Source organism: Leucoraja erinacea, unplaced genomic scaffold, assembly GCF_028641065.1.
Source record: "Leucoraja erinacea ecotype New England unplaced genomic scaffold, Leri_hhj_1 Leri_726S, whole genome shotgun sequence".
Classification (NCBI taxonomy): Eukaryota; Metazoa; Chordata; class Chondrichthyes; order Rajiformes; family Rajidae; genus Leucoraja; species Leucoraja erinaceus.
This window is the reverse complement of record NW_026576648.1, coordinates 1-25,994: the sequence shown is the minus strand read 5'-3', so window position 1 is coordinate 25,994 and position 25,994 is coordinate 1. Positions and strand designations below refer to the sequence as shown.

Sequence of the window (25,994 nt, the reverse complement as noted above, 5' to 3'; positions counted from 1 at the left end):
ATTTGGTTATCGGCTACGTATCTACCAGGGATACTAAATTTAGTGGCAGACGCCAGATCACGAAAATTTAATTAAAATACAGAATGGATGTTGGATAGAACGGTCTTTGCTGAAATCACAGTAAAGTATGGAAGACCGGATATTGATCTTTTTGCATCCAGGTTAAATCACCAGTTACCAAGGTATGTATCATGGGAACCAGATCCTGGGGCAGAAGCTACAGATGCATTTTCACTGCACTGGGGGAAATGGTTCATATATGCATTTCCTCCTTTTCTGCCTCATCAATCGGGTACTAAGGAAAATTCAACAGGATTCGGCATCTGGGATTCTCATAGTACCTGATTGGCCTACACAACCATGGTTCTCGGTGATACAGGATATGGTGTTAGAACCATGTATGAATTTAAAACATAGTCCTAAGTTGCTGGTGCATCCGGTAACTCAGGATAGCCATCCATGTCATAAAAATATTGATTTATTGGCTTGTAGACTCTGAAAGAACCACTACGGGACATGGGGCTATCAAATAGAACTGTGGACATGATCACAGCAGCGCAAAGAAGCTCAACACAAAAGCAATATTTAAGTCATATTAGGAAATGGATTAATTACTGCCATAATAATCATCTGGACCACAGAAATAAGAATGTTCCGGCAGTGCTAGAGTTTCTCACCAGTCTGCACTATGAAGGACTTAGTTACAGCACTGTGAATAGTGCCAGAAGTGCATTATCAACCTTTTTGTGGCAAGGAACAGAAAGTCAATCAGTGGGATCACATCCGCTGGTAGTTAAACTTTTAAGAGGCATTTTTAACACCAGGCCACCCAAACCAAGATATAACCAGATCTGGGATGTAAGTGTGGTCCTCAACATGCTAAGGAATTGGTCGCCGGCTACAGCATTAACTCTGGACACTTTAACTAGAAAAATGGTCATGCTGATGGCACTGGTCACAGCACAAAGGGTCCAGTCATTGCAAAAATTAAGACTGGATGGCTTGACTATGGCGGCAGGACGTTTGGTTTTTGTGATCCAGGACCTTATTAAACAAAATAGACCAGGATCAGCGGGGCAGGTCATAGAATTTCTGGCCTACCCGGAGGACGAACGCCTCTGTATAATGAAACACATTTTGTTATATATTGAACGGACAAAGGCTATCAGAGGCAAGGAAATGGGGCTGTTAATCAGCTATAAGAAACCATACCATAGGGTGTCTACTCAGACCATTTCACGGTGGCTGAAATATGGGTTAACAAAGGCGGGAGTGGACACTAATATATTTAAATCTCACTCCACCAGGGCGGCAGCTACATCCGCAGCAAAACGCCTTGAGGTATCCATGGACCAAATCCTCAGGATTGCAGGATGGTCGTCGGAGAAGACGTTTCAAAAATTTTATAATAAACCAGTTAGCAGTATAGCAACGTTTTCGGGGAAACTTTTAAGTTCTGTATCATAATTTATCCCTGAAGAACAAGGGTTTATGATTTGAATTAATAAATATTATTTATCGTTACGTTAAATAATTGGTATCAATGTTTTTTGTTGAATATCATTAACAATTTCTCCCAAACTACCAAGGCAGTTGTGAAGCATGGACTCGTTCCACGGCGTGAGGTCACAGAGCTTTGAAATCTTCACGTAGTCACTCACGTGACTCCGAAGTAAAATAGTAAGATTAAACGAGAACTTACCAGTTTGAAGTTTGATCTGTATTTTATGAGGAGGAACGTTGAGGGAATACGTGCCCTCCGCTCCCACCCCCTCATATGGTCATATCTTAAACTGGTATCTCTTTAATAATCTTGCTATTTTAGGTCATTATAGTGTATCTGTGACCTCACATCGCTGCTTTGAAGGATGACACGCATGCGCCGTAAGCGGGCTTCTTCACGTATTCCCTCAACGTTCCTCCTCATAAAATACAGATCAAACTTCAAACTGGTAAGTTCTCGTTTAATCTTACTATTCTCTGCCACAGAAGGTAGTCGAGGCCAGTTCATTGGCTATATTTAAGAGGGAGTTCAATGTGGCCCTTGTGGCTAAAGGGATCAGGGGATATGGAGAGAAGGCAGGTGCAGGATACTGAGTTGGATGTTCAGCCATGATCATAATGAAGGGCCGAATGGCCTACTCTTGCACCTATTTTCTAAGTTTCTATGACTGCGTCCAACTGCTGTCTGGTTCGTTGATCGGTTTGCTAGATATGAACTGTTTTGGGAGAGGAAATGCTCACGGAAATTTAACCAAACATGTTAAACAGAAATTGGTCAGATATTGAGCTTTTCACAGTGAGAAATCATGTGAAATAATCACTGAATTATTTTTAAATGAATGTACCTGCATGTTATACTGTTTAGTTTGAGATACAGCACAGATGGTCTACTGAGTACGCACCAACCAGCGATTTTTGTTTTCCTAATTGACAATTTTAATTGGCGGCCAATCAATCGCTGTCTCCAAAGGGTTTGCATCCAATCACCAACCAGCTTGCCTTAAAATTCCTGTCCAATCAACAAATAGGTCTCCTGCCGTCCAATCAGCCGCTGTCTCCAAGGGCATTGTATCCAAACATATAATGCAGTTTAATGGTAATTAGCTGCTACGGTAAAGGATGGAAGCCAGTGGAGCTACTGACAGTCAAACGAGAGGGAACGGGAGAAATTCACACAGTGTAGAATCCATAGCACCTAGAGTACAATTTCATAATATATACTAAATAACTGGGCTGACGAATCTTGGCTGGGAATCTGGGGTTCACCAAAATTGTTCCCAATTGGGCCCCGCACCCCCTAAGGCCGGCCGTGACTCAGACCATAACCCTCCATTCCTTTCCCGTCCATATACCTATCCAATTTATTTTAAATGATAAAATCGAACCTGCTTCCACCACTTCCACTGGAAGTTCATTCCACTGTCTGAGTAAAGAAGTTCCCCCTCATGTTACCCCTAAACTTTTGTCCCTTATTTCTCAAATCATGTCCTCTTGTTTGAATCTTCCCTACTCTCAATGTAAAACGCTTATCCACGTCAACTGTCTATCCCTCTCATAATTTTAAAGACCGTTATCAAGTCCCCCCTTAACCTTCTGCGCTCCAAAGAATAAACTATATAACAATTACAGCACGGAAACAGGCCATCTCGACCCTTCTAGTCCGTGCCGAACACGTATTCTCCCTAGTCCCATACACCTGCGTTCAGACCATAATAAAGACTTATCTTGTTCAACCTTTCTCTGTAACTTAGTTGCTGAAACCCAGGCAACATTCTAGTAAATCTCCTCTGTACTTTCTCTATTTTGTTGACTTATTTTATATAATTCGGTGACCAAAATTGTACACCACACTCCATAGTAGGCCTCACCATGCCTTGTACAATTTTAACATTATATCCCAACATCTATACTCAATGCTCTGATTTATAAAGGCCAGCACACCAAAAGCTTTCTTTACCACACTATCTACATGACATTCCACCTTCAGGGAACTATGCACAGTTATTCCTAGATCCTGCCAAGATGTAGCACCTCACATTTATCAGCATTAAATTCCATCTGACATTTTTCAGCCCATTCTTCCAAATGGCCTGTAGACTTTGAAAATCTACTTCATTATCCACAACACTACCTATCTTAGTATCATCTGCATACTTACTAATCCAATTAACCACACCATCATCCAGATCATTAATGTATATGTGGCACCCCACTAGTCACTGGCCTCCAACCTGACAAACAACCATCCACCATTACACTCTGGTATCTCCCATTCAGCCACTGTTGAATCCATCTTGCTGCTCCACCATTAATACCCAACCATTGAACCTTCTTAACCAACCTTCCATGAGGAACCTTGTCAAAGGCCTTACTGAAGTCCATATAGACAACATCCATCGCTTTACCCTCATCAATTTCCCTAGTAACCTCTTCCAAAAATTCAAGGAGATTAGTCAAACATGACCTTCCAGGCACAAATCCATGTTGACAGTTCCTAATCAGACCCTGTTTAACCAGATGATTATATATATTATCACTAAGTATCCTTTCCATTAATTTGCCCATCACTGACGTCAAACTAACAGGTCTATAATTGCTAGGTTTACTCTTAAAACCCTTTTTAAACAATGGAACAACATGGACAGTACGCCAATCCTCCGGCACCATTACCGCTTCTAATGACATTTTGAAATATTTCTGTCATAGCCCCTGCTATTTCTACACTAACTTCCCTCAATGTCCTAGGGAATATCCTGTCAGGATCTGGAGACTTATCCACTTTTATATTTTTTCAAAAGTGTCAGTACTTCCTCTTCTTTGATCCTCAAAGTTTCCATAGCTACTCTACTTGTTTCCCTTACCTCACATAGTTCAATATCCTTCTATTTGGTGAATACCAAAGAAAATAAATTGTTCAATATCTCACCCATCTCTTTTGGCTCTGCAGATAGTTGTCCACTATGACACTCTAATGGACCAATTTTATCCCTCGTTATCCTTCTTCTATTAATATAGCTGTAGAAACCCTCACCTTATTTACCCTCACCTTATTTGCCAAAGCAACCTCATATCTTCTTTTAGCTTTTCTAATTTCTTTCTTAAGATTCTTTTTACATTCTTTATACTCCTCAAGCACCTCATTTACTCCATGCTGCCTATAATTATTGTAGATCTCTCTCTTTTTCCGAACCAAGTGTCCAATTTCCCTTGAAAACCATGGCTCTTTCCAAGTATTACTATTTCCTTTCAACTGAACAGGGAAATAAAGATTCTGTACTCTTAAAATGTCGCCTTTAAATGTCCTCCATTTCACTTCTGCAGCCTCCCCCTCTCTCCTCCCCCACTCTCTCCGCTCTCTCCTCCTTTGCTTTCCCCATTCCCTCTCCACCTTTCTCCCCCTTCCCACCTCCTCTCCACGGTCCAGTCCCGTCCATTTACCGCTGGATTGCTGCCAGCAGCTCTGCCATAATTGGGGAGGGCAGCCCTGGCCCACCCCCGGGTGCACGTGGACCGGGTGCGGTGCTCACGGATCGGATTTTCCTGATGCCAGAGCGGGCTGCAGCTGTACCCAGTACCGAATCGGGCCGTGAATTTATAAATTCGGTAAAAAAAATTCTCCGCTATCATTTATAGTAGAGACATTTTTTTTTCCAAATTTCCAAATCCTTTATGTGCAAATATATATTTTCTCTGTGCGCTGGTTTCAAAACTTGTGTGCGCATGCACATGCGTACAGCTTGGAGGGAACACTGCTTGCATCCCCCAAATCCCCACGGGCAGGGCCCCTGCCCTGTGTTTGAAATTGTCGGGCTGGCCACTGGTGTACACACGCCGGTGAGCCAGGGCGTGGCAAAGCGTTCTCCATACTGGGAAAGGAACGGTCGCTGGTGTGCACCCGCTGGTGGTACAGCAGGCTGGTGGAGCAGGTGAAGCCCTTGCTGCAGGTGTAGGGCCGCTCTCAGGTGTGCACGCAATTGTGCACCTTTAGTTCCACTCACTGTTGTGCACCAACTGGTGATGCAGCAGCGCCGACCACTGGGCAAAGCTCTTGCTGCAGTCGGAGCAGTCGAAGGGGTGTTCACCCGTGTGCACCCGCCAGTGGATCTCCAGCTTGCTTAGCCTTTGCCAGGCCTTGTCACACACGTTGCACTCATAACACTTCTTCTTGTTGTGCCCCGTCATATGGTCCTCCACCGAAGCGCAGCGCCTCGAAGATCAGCCCACACACCGAGCAGATGGGGGGCTCACAGTCACCCTGGCCGACCTCAATGGCCGCTCACATCCCCATCTCTCCGTCCACAGCAACAGTTATTAAACCCTGCAGGAAGGGAACACAGAGGGTCAACAAGCTGGCAAACGGGACATTACTAATGCGTGAACATTACTGGTGCTTGAAGGGAGGAGAAGGCAATGGCGGGAAGTGCACGAGGGTAAGAATTGAGGGTGCGGGTGAGGGTGCGCCGCACCGACCTGTGGGTGACGAGAACCCGTGCACCGCGCTGAGCTTCCCGCCCACACGTGAGCCGCCCTGCACCATCACGTTATCCGCACGCAGGGCGCCTTGATGTCACCGCCCTGCCATTGTGCAGAGTCACGTGGGGGGGGGGGGGGGGGGGGGCAACATGCATCATGGGAAGAAGGTCACTGAGTGCTGGAGTCACTCAGCACTTTGGGTAGCGTCTCTGAAGAACACGGACAGGGGAGCTTTCCCCACGGATCAGTCCGAGTCAGCATGGATTTACAAAGGGGAAATCTTCTGGAATTTATTGAAGAGGTGACTAGGAAAATGGACAAGGGAGAGCCAGTGGATGTAGTGTACCTGGACTTTCAGAAAACATTTGAAGAGGTCCCACATAGGAGATTAGTGGGCAAAATTAGGGCACACAGTATAGTGCTGACATGGATAGAGATGTGGTTGCCAGACAGGAAACAAAGAGTAGCAATTAACGGGTCCCTTTCAGAATGGCAGGCAGTGACTAGTGGGGTACCGCAACTATGTGCTGGGACTGCAACTATTTACAATATACATCAATGAATTGGGTGAAGGGATTCAAAGTAACATTAGCAAATTTGCAGATGACACAAAGCTGGGGAGCAGTGTGAACTGTGAGGAGGATGCTATGAGAATGCAGGGTGACTTGGACAGGTTGGGGGAGTGGGCAGATGCATGGCAGATGAAGTTTAATGTGGATAAATGTGAGGTTATCCACTTTGGTAGCAAAAACAGGAAGGCAGATTACTATCTAAATGGCATCAAGGGAAAAGGGGAACTACAACGGGATCTGGGGGTCCTTGTACATCAGTCTATGAGTAAGCAAGCAGGTACAGCAGGCAGTGCAAAAAGCGAATTGCATGTTGGCCTTTATAACAAGAGGAATCAAATATAGGAGCAAAGCAGTCCTTCTGCAGTTGTACAGATACCTAGTGAAACCACACCTGGAGTATTGTGTACCGTTTTGGTCCCCGAATTTGAAGAAAGACATTCTTGCTATTGAGGGAGTGCAGCATAGGTTTACAAGGTTAATTCCCAGGATGGCGGGACTGTCATATGCTGTGATAATGGAGTAGCTGGGCTTGTGCACTCTGGAGTTTAGGATGAGAGGGAATATCATTGAAACATATAAGATTGTTAATGGTTTAAGAAGGAACTGCAGATGCTGGAAAATCGAAGGTATACAAAAAAGCTGGAGAAACTCAACGGGTGCAGCAGCATCTATGGAGCAAAGGAAATAGGCATCGTTTCGGGCCGAAACCCTTCTTCAGACTGATGGGGGGTAGGGGCGGGGAGAAGAAAGAAAAAAGGAGGAGGAGCCCGAAGGCTGGGGGATGGGAGGCGACAGCAGGAGGGCTGAGGAAGGGGAGGAGACAGCAAGGACTAATAAAATCGGGAGAAATCAATGTTCATGCACCCAGGATGCAGACTCCCCAAGCGGAATATGAGGTGCTGTTCCTCCAATTTCAGGTGTTGCTCGCTCTGGCCATGGAGGAGACCCAGGACAGAGAGGTCGGATACAGAGTGGGTGGGGGAGTTGAATTGCTGAGCCACCGGGAGGTCTGGTTGGTTATTGCGGACCGAGCGGGGGTGTTCGGCGAAACGATCGTCCAGCCTCTGCTTGGTCTCACCGATATAGATCTTCTGACATCTAGAGCAGTGGATGCAATAGATGAGGTTGGAGGAGATGCAGGTAAACCTCTGTCGCACGTGGAACAACTGCTTGGGGCCTTGAATGGAGTTGAGGGGGGAGGTAAAGGGACAAGTGTTGTATCTCTTGCGGTTGCAACGGAAAGTGCCCGGGGAGGGGGTGGTACGGGAGGGAAGGGAAGAATTGACAAAGGAGTTATGGAGGGAGCGGTCTTTGCGGAAGGCAGACATGGGGGGAGATGGGAAGATGTTGCGAGTGGTGGGGTCACGTTGGAGGTGGCGAAACTGATGGAGGATTACTTTTTGTATGTGACGGCTGGTGGGGTGAAAGGTGAAGACTAGGGGGACTCTGCCCTTGTTGCGAGTGGGGGATGGGGAGAGAGAGCAGTGTTGCGGCGTATGGAAGACACCCTGGTGCGAGCTTCATCTATGGTGGATTGTTAAGGGCTTGGACATGCTGGAGGTATGAAACATGTTCCCGATGTTGGGGGAGTCCAGAACCAGGTGCCACAGTTTTAGAATAAGGAGTAAGCCATTTAGAACGGAGATGAGGAAACACTTTTTCTCACAGAGAGTGGTGAGTCTGGGGTACTGGGTACTGAACGGGGTACTGATTGGGGATGATCAGCCATGATCACATTGAAAGGAGGCGCAGACTCGAAGGGCCAAATGGCCTACTCCTGCACCTATTGTCTATTGGGACATGACCCTTCTGCAGAGCTGAAACGTGGCCTATTCACATTCACCAGAGATGCTGCCTGGCCTGCTGTATTAATCCAGTACTCTGTGTCTTTTTGTGTATGATCAGGCATCTGCAGTTCCTTGTGTCTGCCAAACATAGGTCCAAAGTACTGGGGAAAAAATATGGGCAACGTTCCAGGTTTGGGGGTGACACCATGGCGCAGGGCGGACGGGAGGGTCGGTGCAGTGTCCGCATACTCAGCGCCCCCTCAGCCCCTCCCCCCACACACCTCAACCCCCACTCTCTCCTTGAGGGGCTGAGCTTTGGTGGAGGACCACATGGCAGGGCACGTGGAGAAGCGTTATGAGTGCGACATGTATGGCAAGGCCTGGCAGCACCAGTGCTGATGGAGACCCACCGGCGGGTGCACACGGTAGAACACCCCTTCGAGTGCGGAGTGCGGCAAGAACTTCACCCGCTACGTGACCCTGCTGCGGCACAACCGCATGCACTCCGGCGAGAGGCCCTTCAGCTGCTCCACCTGCGGCAAGAGCTTTGCCCGGTTGGCGGGGCTGCGAGTGCACAGCATGAGCGGCCCTTCCCTGCTCCGACTGCGGCAAAGGCTTCAAATCGTCGCCGGAACTGAAGGTGCACAGGCACCGGCACACGGCGAGTGCTCCTACATCTGCAGCGACTGCGGCAAAGGCTTCACCCACTCCGACAGCCTCCTGCAGCACCAGCGCACCCACACCGGAGAGCGGCCCTACACCTGCGCCCCTTGTAGCAAGGGCTTCACCCGCTCCACCTATCTGCTGTCCCACCAGCGCGTGCACACTAGTGGCCAGCCCTACGACTGTTCGTGCTGCGGTGAGGCGTTTGACAGCTCGCGGGGGTTGCAGTAGCACCGGTGGGGCCCACCCCAGTGAGCGGCTGCTCCCATTGCAGCAAGCGTTTCCAGAACGCACGGAGGCTGCGGGAGCACCAACGGATACACACACCAGAGAGAGACCCTTAGTGTGCGCTGAGTGTGGCAAGGCCGTGGCAGCACCGGCATACTCACAACGGTGAGCATCCCTTCCCCTGCCCGTTCTGTGGTAAGGCTTTCACCCACCTTGACCACCTTCTGCTGGAGCACCGGCAGGTCACGCCCAGTCGACCCATTCTTTCTTCATGTCAGTCTCGCCATGCCTGGTGAACCTACGCTGCACTCCATCAATAGCAAGCAGGTTTGTTGATCGCCAGAAGTGCTCCGACCGTTAGCCTTTCATTCCTTCTTCTCCCCTCTCCCGTCCAGCTGACTATACAGAAGCTTGAAAGTGCAAACCACCAAGCTTCTTCCCCTCTGTGATCAGGCTTCTGAATGCTCCTTCCATAAGCTCGGGCACTGACCGATTCTCCTCTACCCATTGCGGACATTGGACTTTGTCTCTGGAACTGATGTGCTTCAATGACGAGAACTATATACTGCACTCTGTATCTTCCCCTTTGCTCTACCCGTTGTACTGGAGTTTGACTTGATTGTACAGCATTATCTGATGTATTTGGATGGTCATAAGATCATGTGATAGTAGAATTAGGCCATTCAGCCCATCAGGACTACTCCACCATTCAATCATGACTGATCTATCTCTCCCTTCTAACACCATTCTCCTGCATTCTCTCCATAAACCCTGCATTCCGTACTAATCAACAATCTATCTAACCCTGCCTTAAATATATCCACTGACTTGGCCTCCACAGCTTTCTGTGGCAATGAATTGCACAGATTCACCACCCACTGGCTAAAGAAGTTCTCCTTCATCTACTTCCTAGAAGAACGTCCTTTAATTCTGAGGCTAAACTAAACTCACCAATTCCTGCGCCCCAAGGAATAAAATCCAACCCTGCCCCAACCTCTCCCTGTAGCTCAGCCCCCTCGAGTCTTGGCCACATCCTCGTAAATCTTCTCTGTACCCTTTCCAGCTTCAGTGGGCAGCACGGTGGTGCAGCGGTAGAGTTGCTGGCTCACAGCGGCAGGGACCCGGGTTCCATCCTGACTACGGGTGCTGTCTGACCGGAGTTTGCCCTTTCTCCCCGTGACCTGTGCGGGTTTTCTCAGGGTGTTCCCGTTTTCTCCCATGCTCCAAAGACGTGCGGGTTTGCAAGTTAATTGGCTTCGGTAAAAATTGTTAAATTGTCCCGTGTGCTGGGATCGCTGGTCGGCGGGGACTCAGTGGGCCGAAGGGCCTGTTTCCGTACTGTAGCTATATCTCAGTTTCTCAATTTTGGAGGACGTTGAACACCCCCCTCCCCCCCCCTCTCTCTCCTCTCTCTCTCTCTCTCTGGACTGCATTCAACAAACAGACATACCTTTACTAACATATCTGCCACATGCATGTCCTTAGCGTGTGATGCATGAACTTGCAAGAGTGCTTGAACATACCAAGAACCGCGACGTGTGTTCAATATGCCATTCAGATACCCAATGCAGAGCAGAAATCAATGTTTTAATACAAATCTCACGGATTTAAATGGCAGTGAATGTCAGGAAACATTTCGTTAGGAAGATGAAAACGTTCGTAGAAAATTAAACATATAAAACCGCGTGGAATATAAAATAAACCTATTGTTCGTCCAATTAAAACAAAGGTTGTGTAGGTCAACGGGAGAGAAAAGGGAGAGAGAGGGAAGAGAAGGGGAGAGGGACAAGATGGAACAAAACTAAACGACGTAGCTTTCATCCCTCTTCTCCCCTCTCCTCCTCCCCTCCACCACTCCCCTCTCCTCCCCATTACTCATGGAGTCCAGGAAAGAGATAAAGATCTTTACAAAGAGCACTAGAATATTCCGACATTTTTTTACATCGATGATGTTCTGTTCCCGGAGCAAAACCCTCTCTCTCCTTGATTAGAGCATTCACCTGGGGGGATTGGAGAAAGAGAGGGGAAAAAGAGAGGGGGAGAGAAAAAGTGGTTGGGGTGGGGGGAAAGAGAGAGAGGGGAAACGAGAGGGGAAAGAGAGAGGGAGGGGAAGAAAGAGGGGGGAGAGAGAGAGAGAGAGAGAGAAGAGAGTGAGAGGTGGAGAGAAAGGGGAGAGGGGGTGATAGAGGGAGAGAGAGGGGGGAGGAGAGAGAAGGGGGGAGAGAGAGGGGGGTAGAGAGGGGGAAAGATAGGAGGGAGAGAGGGGAAGGGGGAGAGAGAGAGCGGTGAAGAGAGAGCGAGGAAGAGGGATAATATCAGTTCAGTTTGTTTCATTCATTCTCTCGTTTCCGTTACCCCTAACCAATCTGAAGGGTCTCAACCAGAAATGTCATCCATTCCTTCTCTCCAGAGATGCTGCCTTACCCGCTGTTACTCCAGCACTCTATGAAACGTCACCTATCCATGTTCTCCACAAATGCTGCCTGACCCGCTGAGTTACTACAGCTTTTTGTGTCTGTCATCCAACCAAGTTGCTCATGGAAAAAGAGTTGGTTTCAAGTGCAACTGAGTTCTGACAATAGGTCTTCAGCCTTAACTTTTAACTCCCTTTCCCTTTCCAGATGCTGTCTGACATTTCTGAGTATTTGTGACGTTTTACAGTTTTATTTTTTGTTGTTTCCATCAACAGACGATGTTTGCTCTGGTAGACACAAATGCTGGAGAAACTCAGTAGCAATGTTACAAAATTTTGAGATTTAAAAAATCAAGTCTGCAATTTATCCCATCAGATAAAGCATAACAATAAGTTTAATTTGACACCAAATTCACTTTCATATCTCAAGTATTAAAAAAGTTATGACCATTTTCATACTCGGAAATTAGCATCTTGTTCCCTATTGATTTTCAATGGACATTACAAAAAAGCTGTGATCTTGGATAGTCAAAAGCACATTTCTTAGGAAAGATTAACATTTTTAAAAGCCTAAGTGTCCAAAGATTATTCACAAATAATTCACATATAACATGATTTTTATATCTAATTTACATTAATTTATAGGCCAAATGGAAGGAATTTAGTGTTCAATTGCTGTAAATAAATGCCCATTTAAATCGGTTTCTAGTGGGTTTCTGTGAACGCGCTGGTTTAGAACGTTCAAATCGGGCGCTGGATTTGTGCCCTCAAATGCCGAGGAGAAAAATACTGGGGATATAAAAAGCCCAAATGAGCTACTCGCTATAGAAAATTTTAATTATAGGGTTATATACATGCCCCATTTAATGTAAAAATAAGGTACATACCTTTAATTGTTTGCTTTATAAAACCCTGGGGCTGCGAGAGGTTGCGAACTGAACGAGAGCTTTTAAAATTATTATATCTACTATTCGAGGCCTATAAAACTAATAATAGCTTTTGGGACCGGGTCTTGCAGCGATTCTCCGTTAATGATTTACTAGGCTGAACATCTGCGATTGGAACAGCCTAGTAAGAATCGGGTTTTAAACCCGCCCCCTCCAAACAGCTCCAAAATCACACACAAGGGGTGGGGCAGATGCTCAGCCACGATTCAGGTAGGTTTTGTAACATACCTAAACTCAGCGGGTGAGGCAGCATCTATGGAACGAAGGAGGCAATGTTTCGGGTCGAGACCCTTACTGATGTGAGGGTGGGGGTGACGGGAAGATGAAAGAGGCGGAGACACTAGGCTGAGGGAGAGCTGGGAAGATAAGGGGAAGGAGGGTGAAAGCAAGGACTACCTGAAATTAGACATGTCAATGTTCATACCGCTGGGGTGTAAACTGCCCAAGCAAAATATAAGGTCCTGCTCCTCCAATTTGCAGTGGGCCTCACTCTGGCCATGGAGGAGGCCCACGACAGGTCGGATTCGGAATGGGAGGGGGAGTTGAAGTGCTGAGCCACCGGGAGATCAGGTTGGTTATTGCGGACCAAGCGGAGGTGTTGGGCGAAGTGATCGCCAAGCCTATGCTTGGTCTCACCGATGTGGAGTGGCGGCGCTGCTTTAGCAGCTGCGGCTCGCCTGCAGTCCGTCTGTTTCTTTCATTTTTGTTGTTGTTCTTTTGTCCTGTTTTAGTTAATTTTGGTTTATTAGGTTGTGTATGTGTGTGTGTGGGTGGGAGAAACATGTTTTTTGGTCTTTTCCTACGGGGGGGCTGCGACTTTTCTTGTCGTCTCCGTCTGCGCTGAGGCCTAATGGTGGAGCTGGCGGCCTCGGGGCTGTGGCGGCGTTCCGGTGACCCGATCCCGACCTCGGAGCTGTGGCAGCGTTCCGGTTTTCCGGCGGCGGAAGGAAAAAGGGAGGAGGAGGAGCCCGAGGGTGGGGGGATGGGAGGAAGGGGAGGAGACTCCTCCCTTTTTCCTTCCTTCTCCCCCCCACCCCCCATCAGTCTGAAGGGTTTCGGCCCGAAACGTCGCCTATTTCCTTTGCTCCATAGGTGCTGTTGCACCCGCTGAGTTTCTCCAGCATTTTTATGTACCTTCGATCTTCCAGCATCTGCAGTTCCTTCTTGAACACAAATCTAATTACATGTTGGCCTTCATAACGAGAGGAGTTGAGTAAAGGAGTAAAGAGGTCCTTCTGCAGTTGTACAGGGCCCTGGTGAGACCACATCTGGAGTATTGTGTACAGTTTTGGTCTCCTAATTTGAGGAAGGACAACCTTGCTATTGAGGCAGTGCAGGTTCACCAGGTTAATCCCCGGGATGGCGGGACTGTCATATGAGGAAAGATTGGAACAACTGGGTTTGTATTCACTGGAGTTTAGAAGGATAAGGGGGGATCTTATAGAAACATCTAAAATTATAAAAGGACTGGACAAGCTACATGCAGGAAAAATGTACCAATGTTGGGCGAGTCCAGAACCAGGGGCCACAGTCTAAGAATAAAGGGGTGGCCATTTAAAACTGAGATGAGAAAAAACTTTTTCACCCAGAGAGTTGCAAATTTGTGGAATTCTCTGCCAGATGGTAGTGAAGGCCAATTCACTGGATGAATTCAAAAGAGAGTTAGAGCTCTTGCGGTTAGCGGAATTAAGGGATATGGGGAGAAGGCAGGCACGGGTTACTGATTGTGGATGATCAGCCATGATCACAATGAATGGCACTGCTGGCTCGAAGCGCTGAATGGCCTCCTCCTGCACCTATTCTCTATGTTTCGATGGGACAGGCAGCATCTCTGGAGAGAAGGAATAGGTGACGTTTCGGGTTGAGACTTTCTTCAGAATGGTTAGGGATAAGGGAAACGAGAGATATGGATGTTGTTAGCTGGTTGTAGGGTGAAAACGAGAAGCTGGTGCAACTTGGGAGGGGGAGGGATAGAGAGAGAGAGGGAATGCTGGGGCTACCCGAGGTGAGATAAATCAATATTCATACCACTGAGCGGTAAGCTGCCCGAACAAAATATGAGATGCTGTTCCTCCAATTTGCATTTGGCCTCACTCTGACATCGCTGCCTAACCCGCTGAGTTACTCCAGCACTCTGTGTCTTTCGTCAGTTTAAACCAGCTTCTGCAGTTCCTTCCTAAACATCTGTTTAGTTTATTGTCCCGTGTACCGAGGTACAGCGTAAAGCTTTGTTGTTGCATGCTCTTCAGTCAGCGTAAAGACTGTACATGATTACAATCGAGCCGTCTACAGTTTACAGGTACAGGATTAAAGTTTACAGTCGAGCCGTCTACAGTTTACAGGTACAGGATCTCCAGTTGGTGAGAGGACGGTTCAGTTGCCTGATAACAGCCGGGAACAAACTGTCTCTGAATCTGGAGGGGTGCGTTTTCACACCTGTACCTCTTGCCCCACTGACTGGTCCTTGATGTTGCTGCTGGCCTTGACGAGGCAGCGTGAGGAGTAGATGGAGTGGATGGAAGGGAGGTTGGTTTGTGTGTGTGATGGTCTGGGCTGCATCCACAACTCTCTGCAATTTCCCGTGGGTCTCAGATGGGGAGAGAGGGGTCTTTCTGCCGACTGGATAACAGGCAATGTACCCCTGCCCTCCGGCCGTACACCCCCTCTCCACGTCTCTGAGTGTGGGGGGGGGGGGGGAGGGGGAGGCAGGAAGGGAGAATATATTTCATGCTGTGACCTTTAGATATAAAATGATCCGAGATTTAAAACTCAAGTTACCGAACACTGTAACATTACTCCCCTCCCCTCTGCTCTCTCCCTACTCCTCCCTCCCATCACCTCCTTCCCCTCCCTCCGCCTTTCCTCTCCCCTCCCCTCCCCTCTGCTCTCTCCTCTACTCCCCTCCCTTCTCTCAGCCTCCCCTAGATATTGCAAACAAGACATTTAGTGAGAGACAGAGGGGCAGAAACAGGTGTTAGAGAGTGAGGGGGGAGAGAGGGGGGTGGAGAGGAGAGGGGGGGAGAGGGGGGGAGAGAGGGGGGGGAGGGGGGTGGGGAGAGAGGGGGGGGAGAGAGAGGGGGGTGAGAGAGGGGGGGGTGGAGAGAGGGGGATGGAGAGAGAGGGGGGTGGAGGGGGGGGGGAGAGAGAGGGGGGGAGAGAGAGGGGGGAGAGGGGGGGGGGGGGGGAGAGAGGGGGGAGAGGGGGAGGAGAGAGGGGGGGAGAGGGGGGAGGGAGGGGGGGGGGGGAGAGAAGGGGGGAGGGGGAGGGGGGGACGAGGGGGGGGAGAGAGGGGGATGGAGAGAGGGGTGTGGAGAGAGGGGGAGGAGAGAGGGGGGAGGAGAGAGGGGGGTGGAGAGAGGGGCGGAGAGAGAAGGGGCGAGACATACCTTTACTAACATATCTGCCACATGCATGTCCTTAGCATGTGATGCATGAACTTGCAAGAGTGCTTGAACATACCAAGAACCGCGACGTGTGTTCAAGACAGCCGTGCCTGGGGTCAGAGAGAGGGGAAGAAACATGGAAACATACACAATAGGTGCAGGAGTAGGCCATTCGGCCCTTTGAGCCAGCACCGCTATTCAATATGATCATGGCTGATCATCCACAATCAGTACTCCGTTCCTGCCTTCTCCCAATATCCCTTGATTCTGTTGGCCCTAAGAGCTAAATCTAACGCTCTCTTGAAAACATCCAGTAAATTGGCCTCCACTGCCTTCTGTGGCAGAGAATTCCACAGATTCACAAGTCTCTGGTTTGAAAAAGTTTCTCTTCATCTCTATCCTAAATGGCCGACCCCTTATTCTTGAACTGTGACCCCTGATTCTGGACTCCCCGAACATCGAGAACATTTTTCCTGCATCTAGCCTGTCCAATCCTTTAATAATTTTATATATTTCCATAAGATCCCCCCTGATCCTTCTAAATTCCTTTGAATAGGAAAACCAGTCGACCCCATTCTTACATCATATGACAGTCCCACCATCCAGGGAATTACCCAGTAAACCGACGCTGCACTCCCTCAATGGCAAGAATGTCCTTCCTCAAATTAGGGGACCAAATTGCACACAATACTCTAGATGCGGTCTCACCAGGGCCTTGTACAACTGCAGTAGGACCTCCTTGCTCCTAAACTCAAATCCTCTTGTTCTGAAGGCCAACATGCCATTCGCTTTCTTCCCTGCCTGCTGTACCTGCATGCTTACTTTCAGTGACTGGTGTACAAGCACACCCAGGTCTCGTTGCATCTCCCCTTCTCCTAATCCGACACCATTCACATAATAATCTGCCTTCCTGTTCTTGCCACTGAAGTGGATAACCTCACATTTATCCACATTAAACTGCATGCCATGCATCTGCCCACTCACCCAACATGTCCAAGTCACCCTGCAGCCACATAGCAACCTCCTCACAGTTCACACTGCCACCCAACTTTGTGTCCTCTGCAAACATCAGAAGCGACATTTAATTCCCTCATCTAAATCATTAATATATATTGTAAATAGCTGCGGTCCCAGCACCAAGCCTTGCTGCACCCCACTAGTCACTGCCTGCCATGCTGAAAATCCCTACTCTTTGTTTCCTGTCTGCCAACCAGTTCTCTATCCATGTCAATACCTTACCCCCAATACCATGTGCTCTAATTTTGCCCACTAATCTCTCGTGTGGGACCTTGTCAAAGGCTTTTTGAAAGTCCAGATACACTACACCCACTGATTCTCCTTCATCCATTCTACTTGTTACATCTGCAAAAAATTCCAGAAGATTAGTCAAGCATGATTTCCCCTTCATAAATCCATGCTGACTGACTGATCCTGTCACTGCTTTCCAAATGCGCTGCTATAACATCTTTAACAATCGACTCCAGCACTTTCCCCACTACCGATGAAAGAATAACTGGTCTATAATTCCCTGTTTTCTCTCTGCCTTCTTTCTTAAAACATGGTGTTTCAGAAGGAATTGCAGATGTTGGAAAATCGAAGATAACTAAAAAGCTGGAGAAACTCAGCAGGTGTGGCAGCATCTATGGAAGGAAATAGGCAACTCCAGCGTTACGGGTCGAGACCCTTCTTCAGATGGGATGCAGCCCATCAGGCCCTGTGGATTTATCAGCCTTCAGTCCCATCAGTGTACCCAACATCATTTCCTACCTAATGTGGATTTCCTTCAGTTCCTCCCTCCCACTAGATCCTCAGTCCCCAAGTATTGCTGAGAGATTGTTTGTGTCTTCCTTAGTGAAGCCTGAACCAAAGTACTCGTTTAACTGGTCTGCCATTTCCTTCTTTCCCATTAAAAAACAAAAACACCGATGTAATAATGTCATCATTGTTCTTTCTTGTTAGTCTTCTTAGCTATTGATGTCGGACAGTGTAGTAGACATTTCTCAACTTTGATTTTCAGTGTTAAAGACAGAATTAAGATCCCTGCACGGGGCAGCGATAGCCCTTTCTAAATTTCTCAACACAGCTGCTTCACTATAATAGAGAGACAGAGTGCTGAGGGAGCGAGAGAGAGAGAGAGAGGGGGGGGGGGGGGAGGAGGTGAGAGAGAGGGTGGGGGAGAGAGAGGGGGAGGGAGGCAATCACCTTTCAAACAGGTGTAGCCACAGATGATGTCAGATCTGGTGCGTAGTTTCCCCTCCGCCTCCCTCCAATGAAAACAAACTCTCTCTCCCATCCTGCAGGTCCACCTAGTGAGAGAGAGAGAGAGAGGGAGGGGGGGGGGGGAGGGGACAGGAGGGGAGGAGGAGACGGGAGAGGAGTGGAGACAATAGACATAGCTGCAGTAGTAGGCCATTCGGCCCTTCGAGCCAGCACCGCCATTCACTGTGACAATGGCTGGCCATCCACACTCAGTACCCTGTTCCTGCTTCAATAAAATCCCGTCTCATCCTAAATTACAGAGTATACAAGCCCAGCCGCTCCATTCTATCAACATACAAGACTAAGTGGGACCCGTTGGGACCCAGTCACACGGGAGGCCTGGTCCCCCAACACAATATTCCACCACTCACCCATAGCCCTCAACTGTGCAGGCATTTCCTCTCATCCCCAGCACCCTTTCCTCTTCACCCTCCCTTTCCCCCCTCCCCTCCCCAATCCCTCCCTCACCTCTCTCTCTCCTTTTCCCTACCCTCAGTCACTCCCTCCCTCCATAGGTCCTCTCCCCTCTCCTATCCCCCATTCCTCACCTCCCCCTATCCATCCTCACCTCCCCCACTGCCCTCATCTCCCTCTATACCCCACCCCCTCCTCTCGCTGTTCCCCTCCTCTCCCTCTTCTTTCCCCTCTCCTCCTCCTCCCTTCCCTAATCCCTCCCTCACCTCTCCCTCTGTCCTTTCCCCTACCCTCAGTTACTCCCTTCTTCCATAACTCCTCTCCACTCCCTACCCCCTCCTCTCCCTCAATTCCCCATCTCCCTCATCACCTCCCTAGCATCTCGAGGTTGTTGCTCCTCTGACCAGAGGTTGCCCGGAAGCCGCGCCAGGCAACGTCGGGCAGAGGTGTAAGAGCTAGTGCGGTCTCCTCCATCTTACTTAGATTATATTAGTCATTTTAGCTACCACCGCCATTTTGTGAACAGAATATTGGTAGTATTTTAAATTAGCCACCACAGATGTCTGCAAAAGCCTGGGAAGGCGACCTTCGCTGTTCCAGCGGGAACTAAGATAAGGGCCATTCCCGGCCTTCTAGCATTCCATTGCGATACCAGCATCCTGCATGGGGGTGACAAGGTGTACAATAGAGCTCTTCTTGCCTGTGTAGCTGCTCTCTCTCCCATTTTACTCCCATATCTCCCCAATATAGTTAAGGGGCCTCATTGTGTTTACCTGAGTTCATTTGTTCATTTATGTCTACTAACCATGTGGCTAAGGCTGTTTTATCAGTATACAGATGCTTGTAATTTCTCTGTATCGCAGTCTGAACAGTGCCAGTCTTTTGTGTGGACACTGGTGCACACAGCTGGCTGAATTCTGATTTCACCCGGGTGACTTAGTAAAGACATTTTGACTGAGACTTTGACTCTTTGAATTGTTCGGATGTGTCCAATCAGTGAGGTGATGTTGCAGGGTGTCGCTGTCGCGGCGGTGACTGACAGGAGAGGAGACTAATTTGCATACGCGTGGTTCTTAAGCTGCTTAAACCTTAATAACATAAAATATACCACCGATCTTGTTGCACTTGCAGCACTGGAGAATGGTAAGTAAGGTGGTGATATCGTGTAACATTGTTGCACAAATGTAAAAACAACGCAAACCGGAAGATAAAAAGATTAGAGTTTAAGTTATGTATAGATAGATAGATGACAGTCCCACCATCCCGGGAATTAACCTGGTGAACCTACGCTGCACTCCCTCAATAGCAAGAATGTCCTTCCACAAATTTGGAGACCAAAACTGCACAAAATAGGTGTGGTCTCACTAAGGCCCTGCACAACTGCAGGCGGACCTCTTTGCTCCTATACTCAACTCCTCTTGGTATGAAGGCCAACATGCCATTCACTTTCTTCACTGCCTGCTGTACCTGCATGGTTACTTTCATTGACTGATGAACAAGGACCCCCAGATCCCGTTGTACTTGCCCTGTTCCCAACTTGACGCCATTTAGATAGAAATCTTCCTTCCTGCTTTTGCCATCAAAGTGGATAACCTCACTTTTATGCACATTAAACTGCATCTGCCCACTCCCCCAACCAGTCCAAGTCATCGTGCATCCTCATAGGGCTCTATTGAGATCACACCTGGCATATTATGTGCAGTTTTGGTCCCCTAATTGGAGGATGGACATTCTTGCTATTGAGGGAGTGCTGCGTAGGTTTACAAGGTTAATTCCTGGGATGGCGGAACTGTCATATGCTGAGAGAATGGAGCGGCTGGGCTTGTACACTCTGTAGTTTAGAAGGATGAGGGGGTATCTCATTGAAACATATAAGATTCATATGAAGAAAGACTGGATAGACTCGGTTCGTACTTGCTAGAATTTAGAAGATTGAGGGGGGGAATCTTATAGAAACTTACAAAATTCTTAAGGTGTTGGACAGGCTAGATGCAGGAAGATTGTTCCCGATGTTGGGGAAGTCCAGAACAAGGGGTCACAGTTTAAGGATAAGGGGGAAATCTTTTAGGACCGAGATGAGGAAAACATTTTTCACACAGAGAGTGGTGAATCTCTGGAATTCTCTGCCACAGAAGGTAGTTGAGGCCAGTTCATTGGCTATATTTAAGAGGGAGTTAGATGTGGCCCTTGTGGCTAAAGGGATCAGGGGGTATGGAGAGAAGGCAGGTACAGGATATTGAGTTGGATGATCAGCCATGACCATATTGAATGGCGGTGCAGGCTCGAAGGCCCGAATGGCCTACTCCTGCACCTATTTTCTATGTTTCTATTAAGGGTTTGGACACGCTAAAGGCAGGAAACATGTTCCCGATGTTGGGGGAGTCCAGAAATAGGGGCCACAATTTAAGAATAAACTGAGATGAGAAGAAATATAAAAACCCCAGACAGTTGTGAATCTGTGGAATTTTCTGCCAATTCTCTGGAGGCTTTCAAGAGAGAGTTAAATAGAGCTCTTAAAGATTGCGGAGTCAAGGGACATGGGGAGAAGGCAGGAACGGGATACTGATTGTGGATGATCAGCCATGATCACATTGAATGGTGGTGCTGGCTCAAAGGGCCAAATGGCCTACTCCTGCATCTATATTCTATGTTTGTCTCCCCCACCTGTAACAGCTGCCCATCTGCACCATACACTGCTCCCTCCACTCCATGGGACAGCACGGCCATGATGGTTGAATGGACTGATCGGTGGTCAGGGAGATGGGAAATTCGCTGTAGCTCTGACTTCATCTCCTGGGGGAGGGAGAGAGGGGAGAGAAAAGGGGAGAGAGAGGGGGGAGAGCGTAAAGAGTCAGTGTTATATGTATCCTTCCCCCTTCTCACTCTCTCCCCATCTCTCTCCTCTCTTCCTCCCCCCCTCTCACCCGTCTCTCTACCCCCTCTTCTCCCTCTCTCCCCCCCCTCTCCCTCCCTCTCTCTCCCCCCCTTTCTCTCTCTCTCCCTCCCACCCTCTTCCTCCCCCTTACTCTCTCTCCCCGTCTTTCTCTCCCCCCTTTCTCTCTCTCTCCTCTCACTCCCCCCATCTCTCTCTCCCCTCTCTCTCTGCTTTCTCTCTATCTCTCTCCCCCTCTCACTCTCCTCCCTTCTCTCCATCTCTCTCCCCCGGTTTCTCTCTCCCTCTCGCCTCTCTCTCTGTCTCTCCTAACCTCTGCATTTTGATCCTGTACACAGGCGACTGTGAATCCCAAGATTGTGAAGATTTACGACATTAGGGGCTAGTGGAGTCAAGGGATATGGAGAGAAGGCAGGCACGGGTTATCGATAGGGGACGATCAGCCATGATCACAATGAATGGCGGTGCTGGCTTGAAGGGCCGAATGGCCTCCTCCTGTATCTATTTTCTATGTTTCCTGCACCTATTTTCTGTTTCTATGATCTCTGGTCTTCATCACCACCTTTTCGATCAACCTGATCCCCTTGCCCACACCGACCAACATGCCCCATCTACACTAGTCCCACCTGCCTGCGTTTGGCCCATATCCCTCCAAACCTGTCCTATCCATGTACCTGTCCAAGTGTCTCTTAAATGTTGCCTCAACTACCTCCTCAGGCAGCTCGTTCCATACACCCACCACCCTCTGTGTGGAAATGTTGACCCTCAGGTTCCTATTAAATCTTTCATCTTTCCCCCCCTCTCACCTTAAACCCGTGTCCTCTGGTCCTTGATTCCCCTACTCTGGGCAAGAGACTCTGTGTAACTACCCGATCTATTCCTCTCATGACTCTGTACATCTCATTAAGATCACCCCTCATCCTCCTGCGCTCCATGAAATCAAATCCTAGCCTGCCCCAACCACTCCCTGTAGCTCAGGCCCCTCGAGTTATTGAAAGCTTCAAGTTCTAAGTAGTCAATATCACCAACAACTTCTCCTGGATCAACGAGCAAGAAAGCTCACCAAAGCCTCGACTTCCTTAGAAGGCTGAGGGCGTTCGGCTTGCCCCCAAAAACTCTCACCAACTTCTGCAGGTGCGCCGTGGAAAGCATCTTATCAGGATGCATCACGGCACGGTTTGGGAACCGCCCCATTCAAGACCACAAGAAATCGCAGAGAGTTGTCGACGCAGCCCAGCCCATCACACACAAAAACCAACCTCCCTTCCATCCATCGCCTCTAATAGTTGAGTTTATCATAGTCCCGTGTACCGAGGTAGTGAAAAGCTTTCTTGTCACTTTCATATCCAGTCAGCGTACATGATTACAATCAAACTGTCCAGTGTACAGATACAGGATAACGGGAATAACATTTAGTACAAGGTAAAGTTCGATTAAAGATAGTCCGAGGATCTCCAATGAGGTAGATGGGAGGTCAGGACCGATCCCTAGTTGGTGAGAGGGATGGTTCAGTTGCCTGATAACAGCCGGGAAGAAACTGTCCCTGAATCTGGAGGTGTGTATTCGTTTCCACACTTCTGTACCTCTTGCCCAATGGGAGAGGGGAAGATTGAGTGACCGGGGGTGAGACTGGTCCTTGATTATGCTGCTGGCCTTGCCGAGGCAGTGGGAGGTCTGGATGGAGGCAATGGAAGGGAGGATGGTTTGTGTGTGTGATGGTCTGGGCTTCGTCCACAATTCTCTGCGATTTCTTGCTGGTCTCAGATGGAGCTGTTGCCAAACCGTGCTGTAATGGGACTCGCCGTATCTCGATGTTGTGTGTAAATGTTTGGAGAACATGATAACACTGGGTATCCCACCGCCCCATCTCCAGCGTCGACAGAAGTCTCTCTCACATCTGCTGGCGAGACAGAGAATGGGTCAGTGAAATAGTGAAAGGCTGTTCACACACTAGTCTAGTTCAGAGATACAGAGCAGAAACAGGCCCTTCGGCCCACCGAGTCAGAGCCGATCAGAGATCTCCGCACACCAACACTATCCTACACACACACACTGGGGACAATTTACAATTTCACACCAAAGCCAATTAACCTACAAACCCGCACGTCTTTGGAGTGTGGGAGGAAACCGGAGCACCCGGAGAAAACCCACGCAGGTCACTGGGAGAACGTGTAAACGCTGTACAGACAGCACCCGTGGTCAGGATAGAACCCGGGTCTCTGGCGCAGTGAGGCAGCAGCTCTATCCGCTGCACCATCGTGCCGCACTTTAGTGGGAGAGTCCAGGACCAGAAGGCACAGCCACAGAATAAAGGGGTGGGGGGGAAGGAGGGGAGGAAAGTGGAGGAGGGGGGGAGAGGAGGGGGGGGAGGGTGAGGGGGGGGGGGGGGGGGGGGGGGGGGGGGTAGGGGAGAATAGCGGAGGAGATAAGAGGGCAGGAGATGAGAGGGGAGGGGAGGAGAGGAGAGAAGAGGGAGGAGAGGAGAGGAGAAGGGAGGTGAGGAGAGGGGAGGTCACCTCTGATGCAGAGGTTTTTTGCTGGACGGTCCCTGCCCTCATCTTCATCGGGATCAGGGGGGGTATCGTTAAAACCTGGCCCCTGTGAGACGGGGAGAGAGTGGGGGGAGGGAGAGAAAGAGGGGAGAGAGAGAGGGCGGATAGAGGGGAGAGGGAGAGAGAGAGAGAGATTGTGCTTTACTGAAATATGCCAATCACTCATTCCCCCCCCTCTCTCAATTCAATTTCAATGTAAAAACTTGCCAAATTAAAAACATGACATACATATTTAAGATGCATAAGTATAAAGTCCCGCTGAGAGGACTCTCTCTCTCTCCCCCACTCCCACCTGTGTGGAATGAGGGAGTATTTCTTCCTGCAGTAACTGGGAGAGATGTCTCCGTTCGGTATCGGGGAGTGCGCGGACAAACGTTTCAAAAGCTGCCGGCCCTCGACGTGGGAGAAGAAGGAAAAGCTCAATGTTCCTGCTGAAGTGAGTCCTCTTATCCTGGGGAGAGAGAGGGGGGCAGAGAGAGGGAGGGGGTTAGAGAGAGAGAGGAGGGGAGAGAGGGGAGGGAGGGAGAGAAACAACGGGAGAGAGAGGGGGGAGGCGGGGGTTAGAGAGGGGAGAGACAGAGGGGGGGGAGTAGACTGGAGAGAGAGAGAGAAACAGGAGAGAGAGAGGAGGGGGGGGGGGATGGGGGGGTAGAGGGGGGAGAGAGAGAGATGGGAAGAGAGAGGAGAGAGAGAGAGGAGAGAGAGGAGAGAGAGAGGGAGAGGGGGGGGGGGGTTTAGAGAGGGGGAGGGGCGGGGGGGGGTAGAGAGGGTGGGCGAGAGAGAGAGGGGGAGAGGGGGAGGAGACTCGGGGGGGGGGGGTAGAGGGAGGGAGGGGAGGTGGAGAGAGGGGGGGGAGAGGGGGGGGGGGGGGGGGGGGGGGAGGAGGGGGGGTGAGTGAGGGTAGGGGGGGGGAGAGGGGGGGGGGGGGGGGGGGGGGAGAGGGAGGGGGGGGGGGGGGGGTAGAGAGGGGGGGGGTAGAGAGGGGGAGGGAGAGAGGGGGGGGGGAGGAGGGGGGGGAGGAGCGGGGGAGGGGCGGGGGGGGGGGTAGAGAGGGGGGGGAGAGAGGGGCGGGGGGGGGGTTAGAGAGGGGGGGGGGGGTAGAGGGAGGGGAGAGAGAGAGGGGGGGGGGGGGGGGGGGGTTAGAGAGATGGTCAGAAGCAAAGATCCTGTAGCAGAGGATCTCTGGCCAGAAGAGCCAGTGACGCTCCCATTCCCTGGTCTTGTCCACCCGGTCCGTCTCCACTCTCTGCCCCCTTGCGGCCAACAGGTGATATAGATGCAGCGGCTCCTCCGTCTGCATCCGCTGGGCTAGCACCAGGTGAAGGGAACGAAGGGCCTCACGGTGCTCCGGCCGCATCTCCTTGAGGGGTCACCACCGGCCCTGGGATTCACCCTTGACCCCTCTCTCCCCTCCGCTATCCGACCCCTGACCTTCTCCCCTCCGCATATTTCCCCACCCCCTACGCGGTGCCCGATGGGAGTGAGGTCATGCACGGGGCGCCGTGCCCGATGGGAGTGAGGTCGGGTGGGGAGGAGCCGCATGGCCTGACGGGACTTTGGAGGACCGGCTGAGACGACTCGCGGGGCCGGGGGCACACTATCTCACCAGAGAGAGATGCTATAGCAGGGGGGGGACGCAGGCGTGAGGGTCACGGGGCATGGGGGAGAGAGGAGAGAGGGAGCGAGATAGACGGAGGATGCTCCTACGGGGGCCGGGGCAGCGGGGAGAGGAGAGTGCGGGGCGGGAGGCAGCGGGGAGAGGGAGTGCGGGGGCAACGGGGCAGCGGGAGGTGTTTCTGAGGGGGGTGCGGGCGGGGGAGAGGGAGGGGCAGCGGGGAGAGAGAGAGAGGGGGAGTGCGGGGCCCGGGGCCAGGGGCAGGGGGAGAGGAGAGGCGGGGGCCCGCGGG

The 25,994-nt window shown here is 50.0% G+C and overlaps 1 protein-coding gene across 4 annotated transcripts; it reads right to left on the bottom strand.

The window, feature by feature from the left end:
- Positions 1 to 10,642: 10,642 nt before the first annotated feature.
- LOC129694621 (caspase-2-like) lies at positions 10,643 to 25,494 on the bottom strand. 4 transcript variants are annotated; one of them, XM_055631352.1, is made up of 4 exons: positions 25,429 to 25,494; positions 23,338 to 23,432; positions 21,307 to 21,435; positions 10,643 to 11,226 (listed from the first exon to the last, which is right to left on the bottom strand). In XM_055631352.1, the coding sequence occupies exons 1-4, from the start codon at positions 25,442 to 25,444 to the stop codon at positions 11,098 to 11,100; spliced, it is 369 nt and encodes a 122-aa protein (XP_055487327.1). In that variant the 5' UTR covers positions 25,445 to 25,494; the 3' UTR covers positions 10,643 to 11,097. The 4 variants fall into 4 exon arrangements, 1 of the variants encoding a protein (XP_055487327.1); XR_008723025.1 differs by lacking the exons at positions 10,643 to 11,226; positions 25,429 to 25,494 and adding an exon at positions 24,316 to 24,574 and having other exon boundaries at positions 18,968 to 21,435; positions 22,599 to 23,432; XR_008723026.1 differs by lacking the exons at positions 10,643 to 11,226; positions 21,307 to 21,435; positions 25,429 to 25,494 and adding an exon at positions 24,380 to 24,574 and having other exon boundaries at positions 22,844 to 23,432.
- Positions 25,495 to 25,994: the final 500 nt, after the last annotated feature.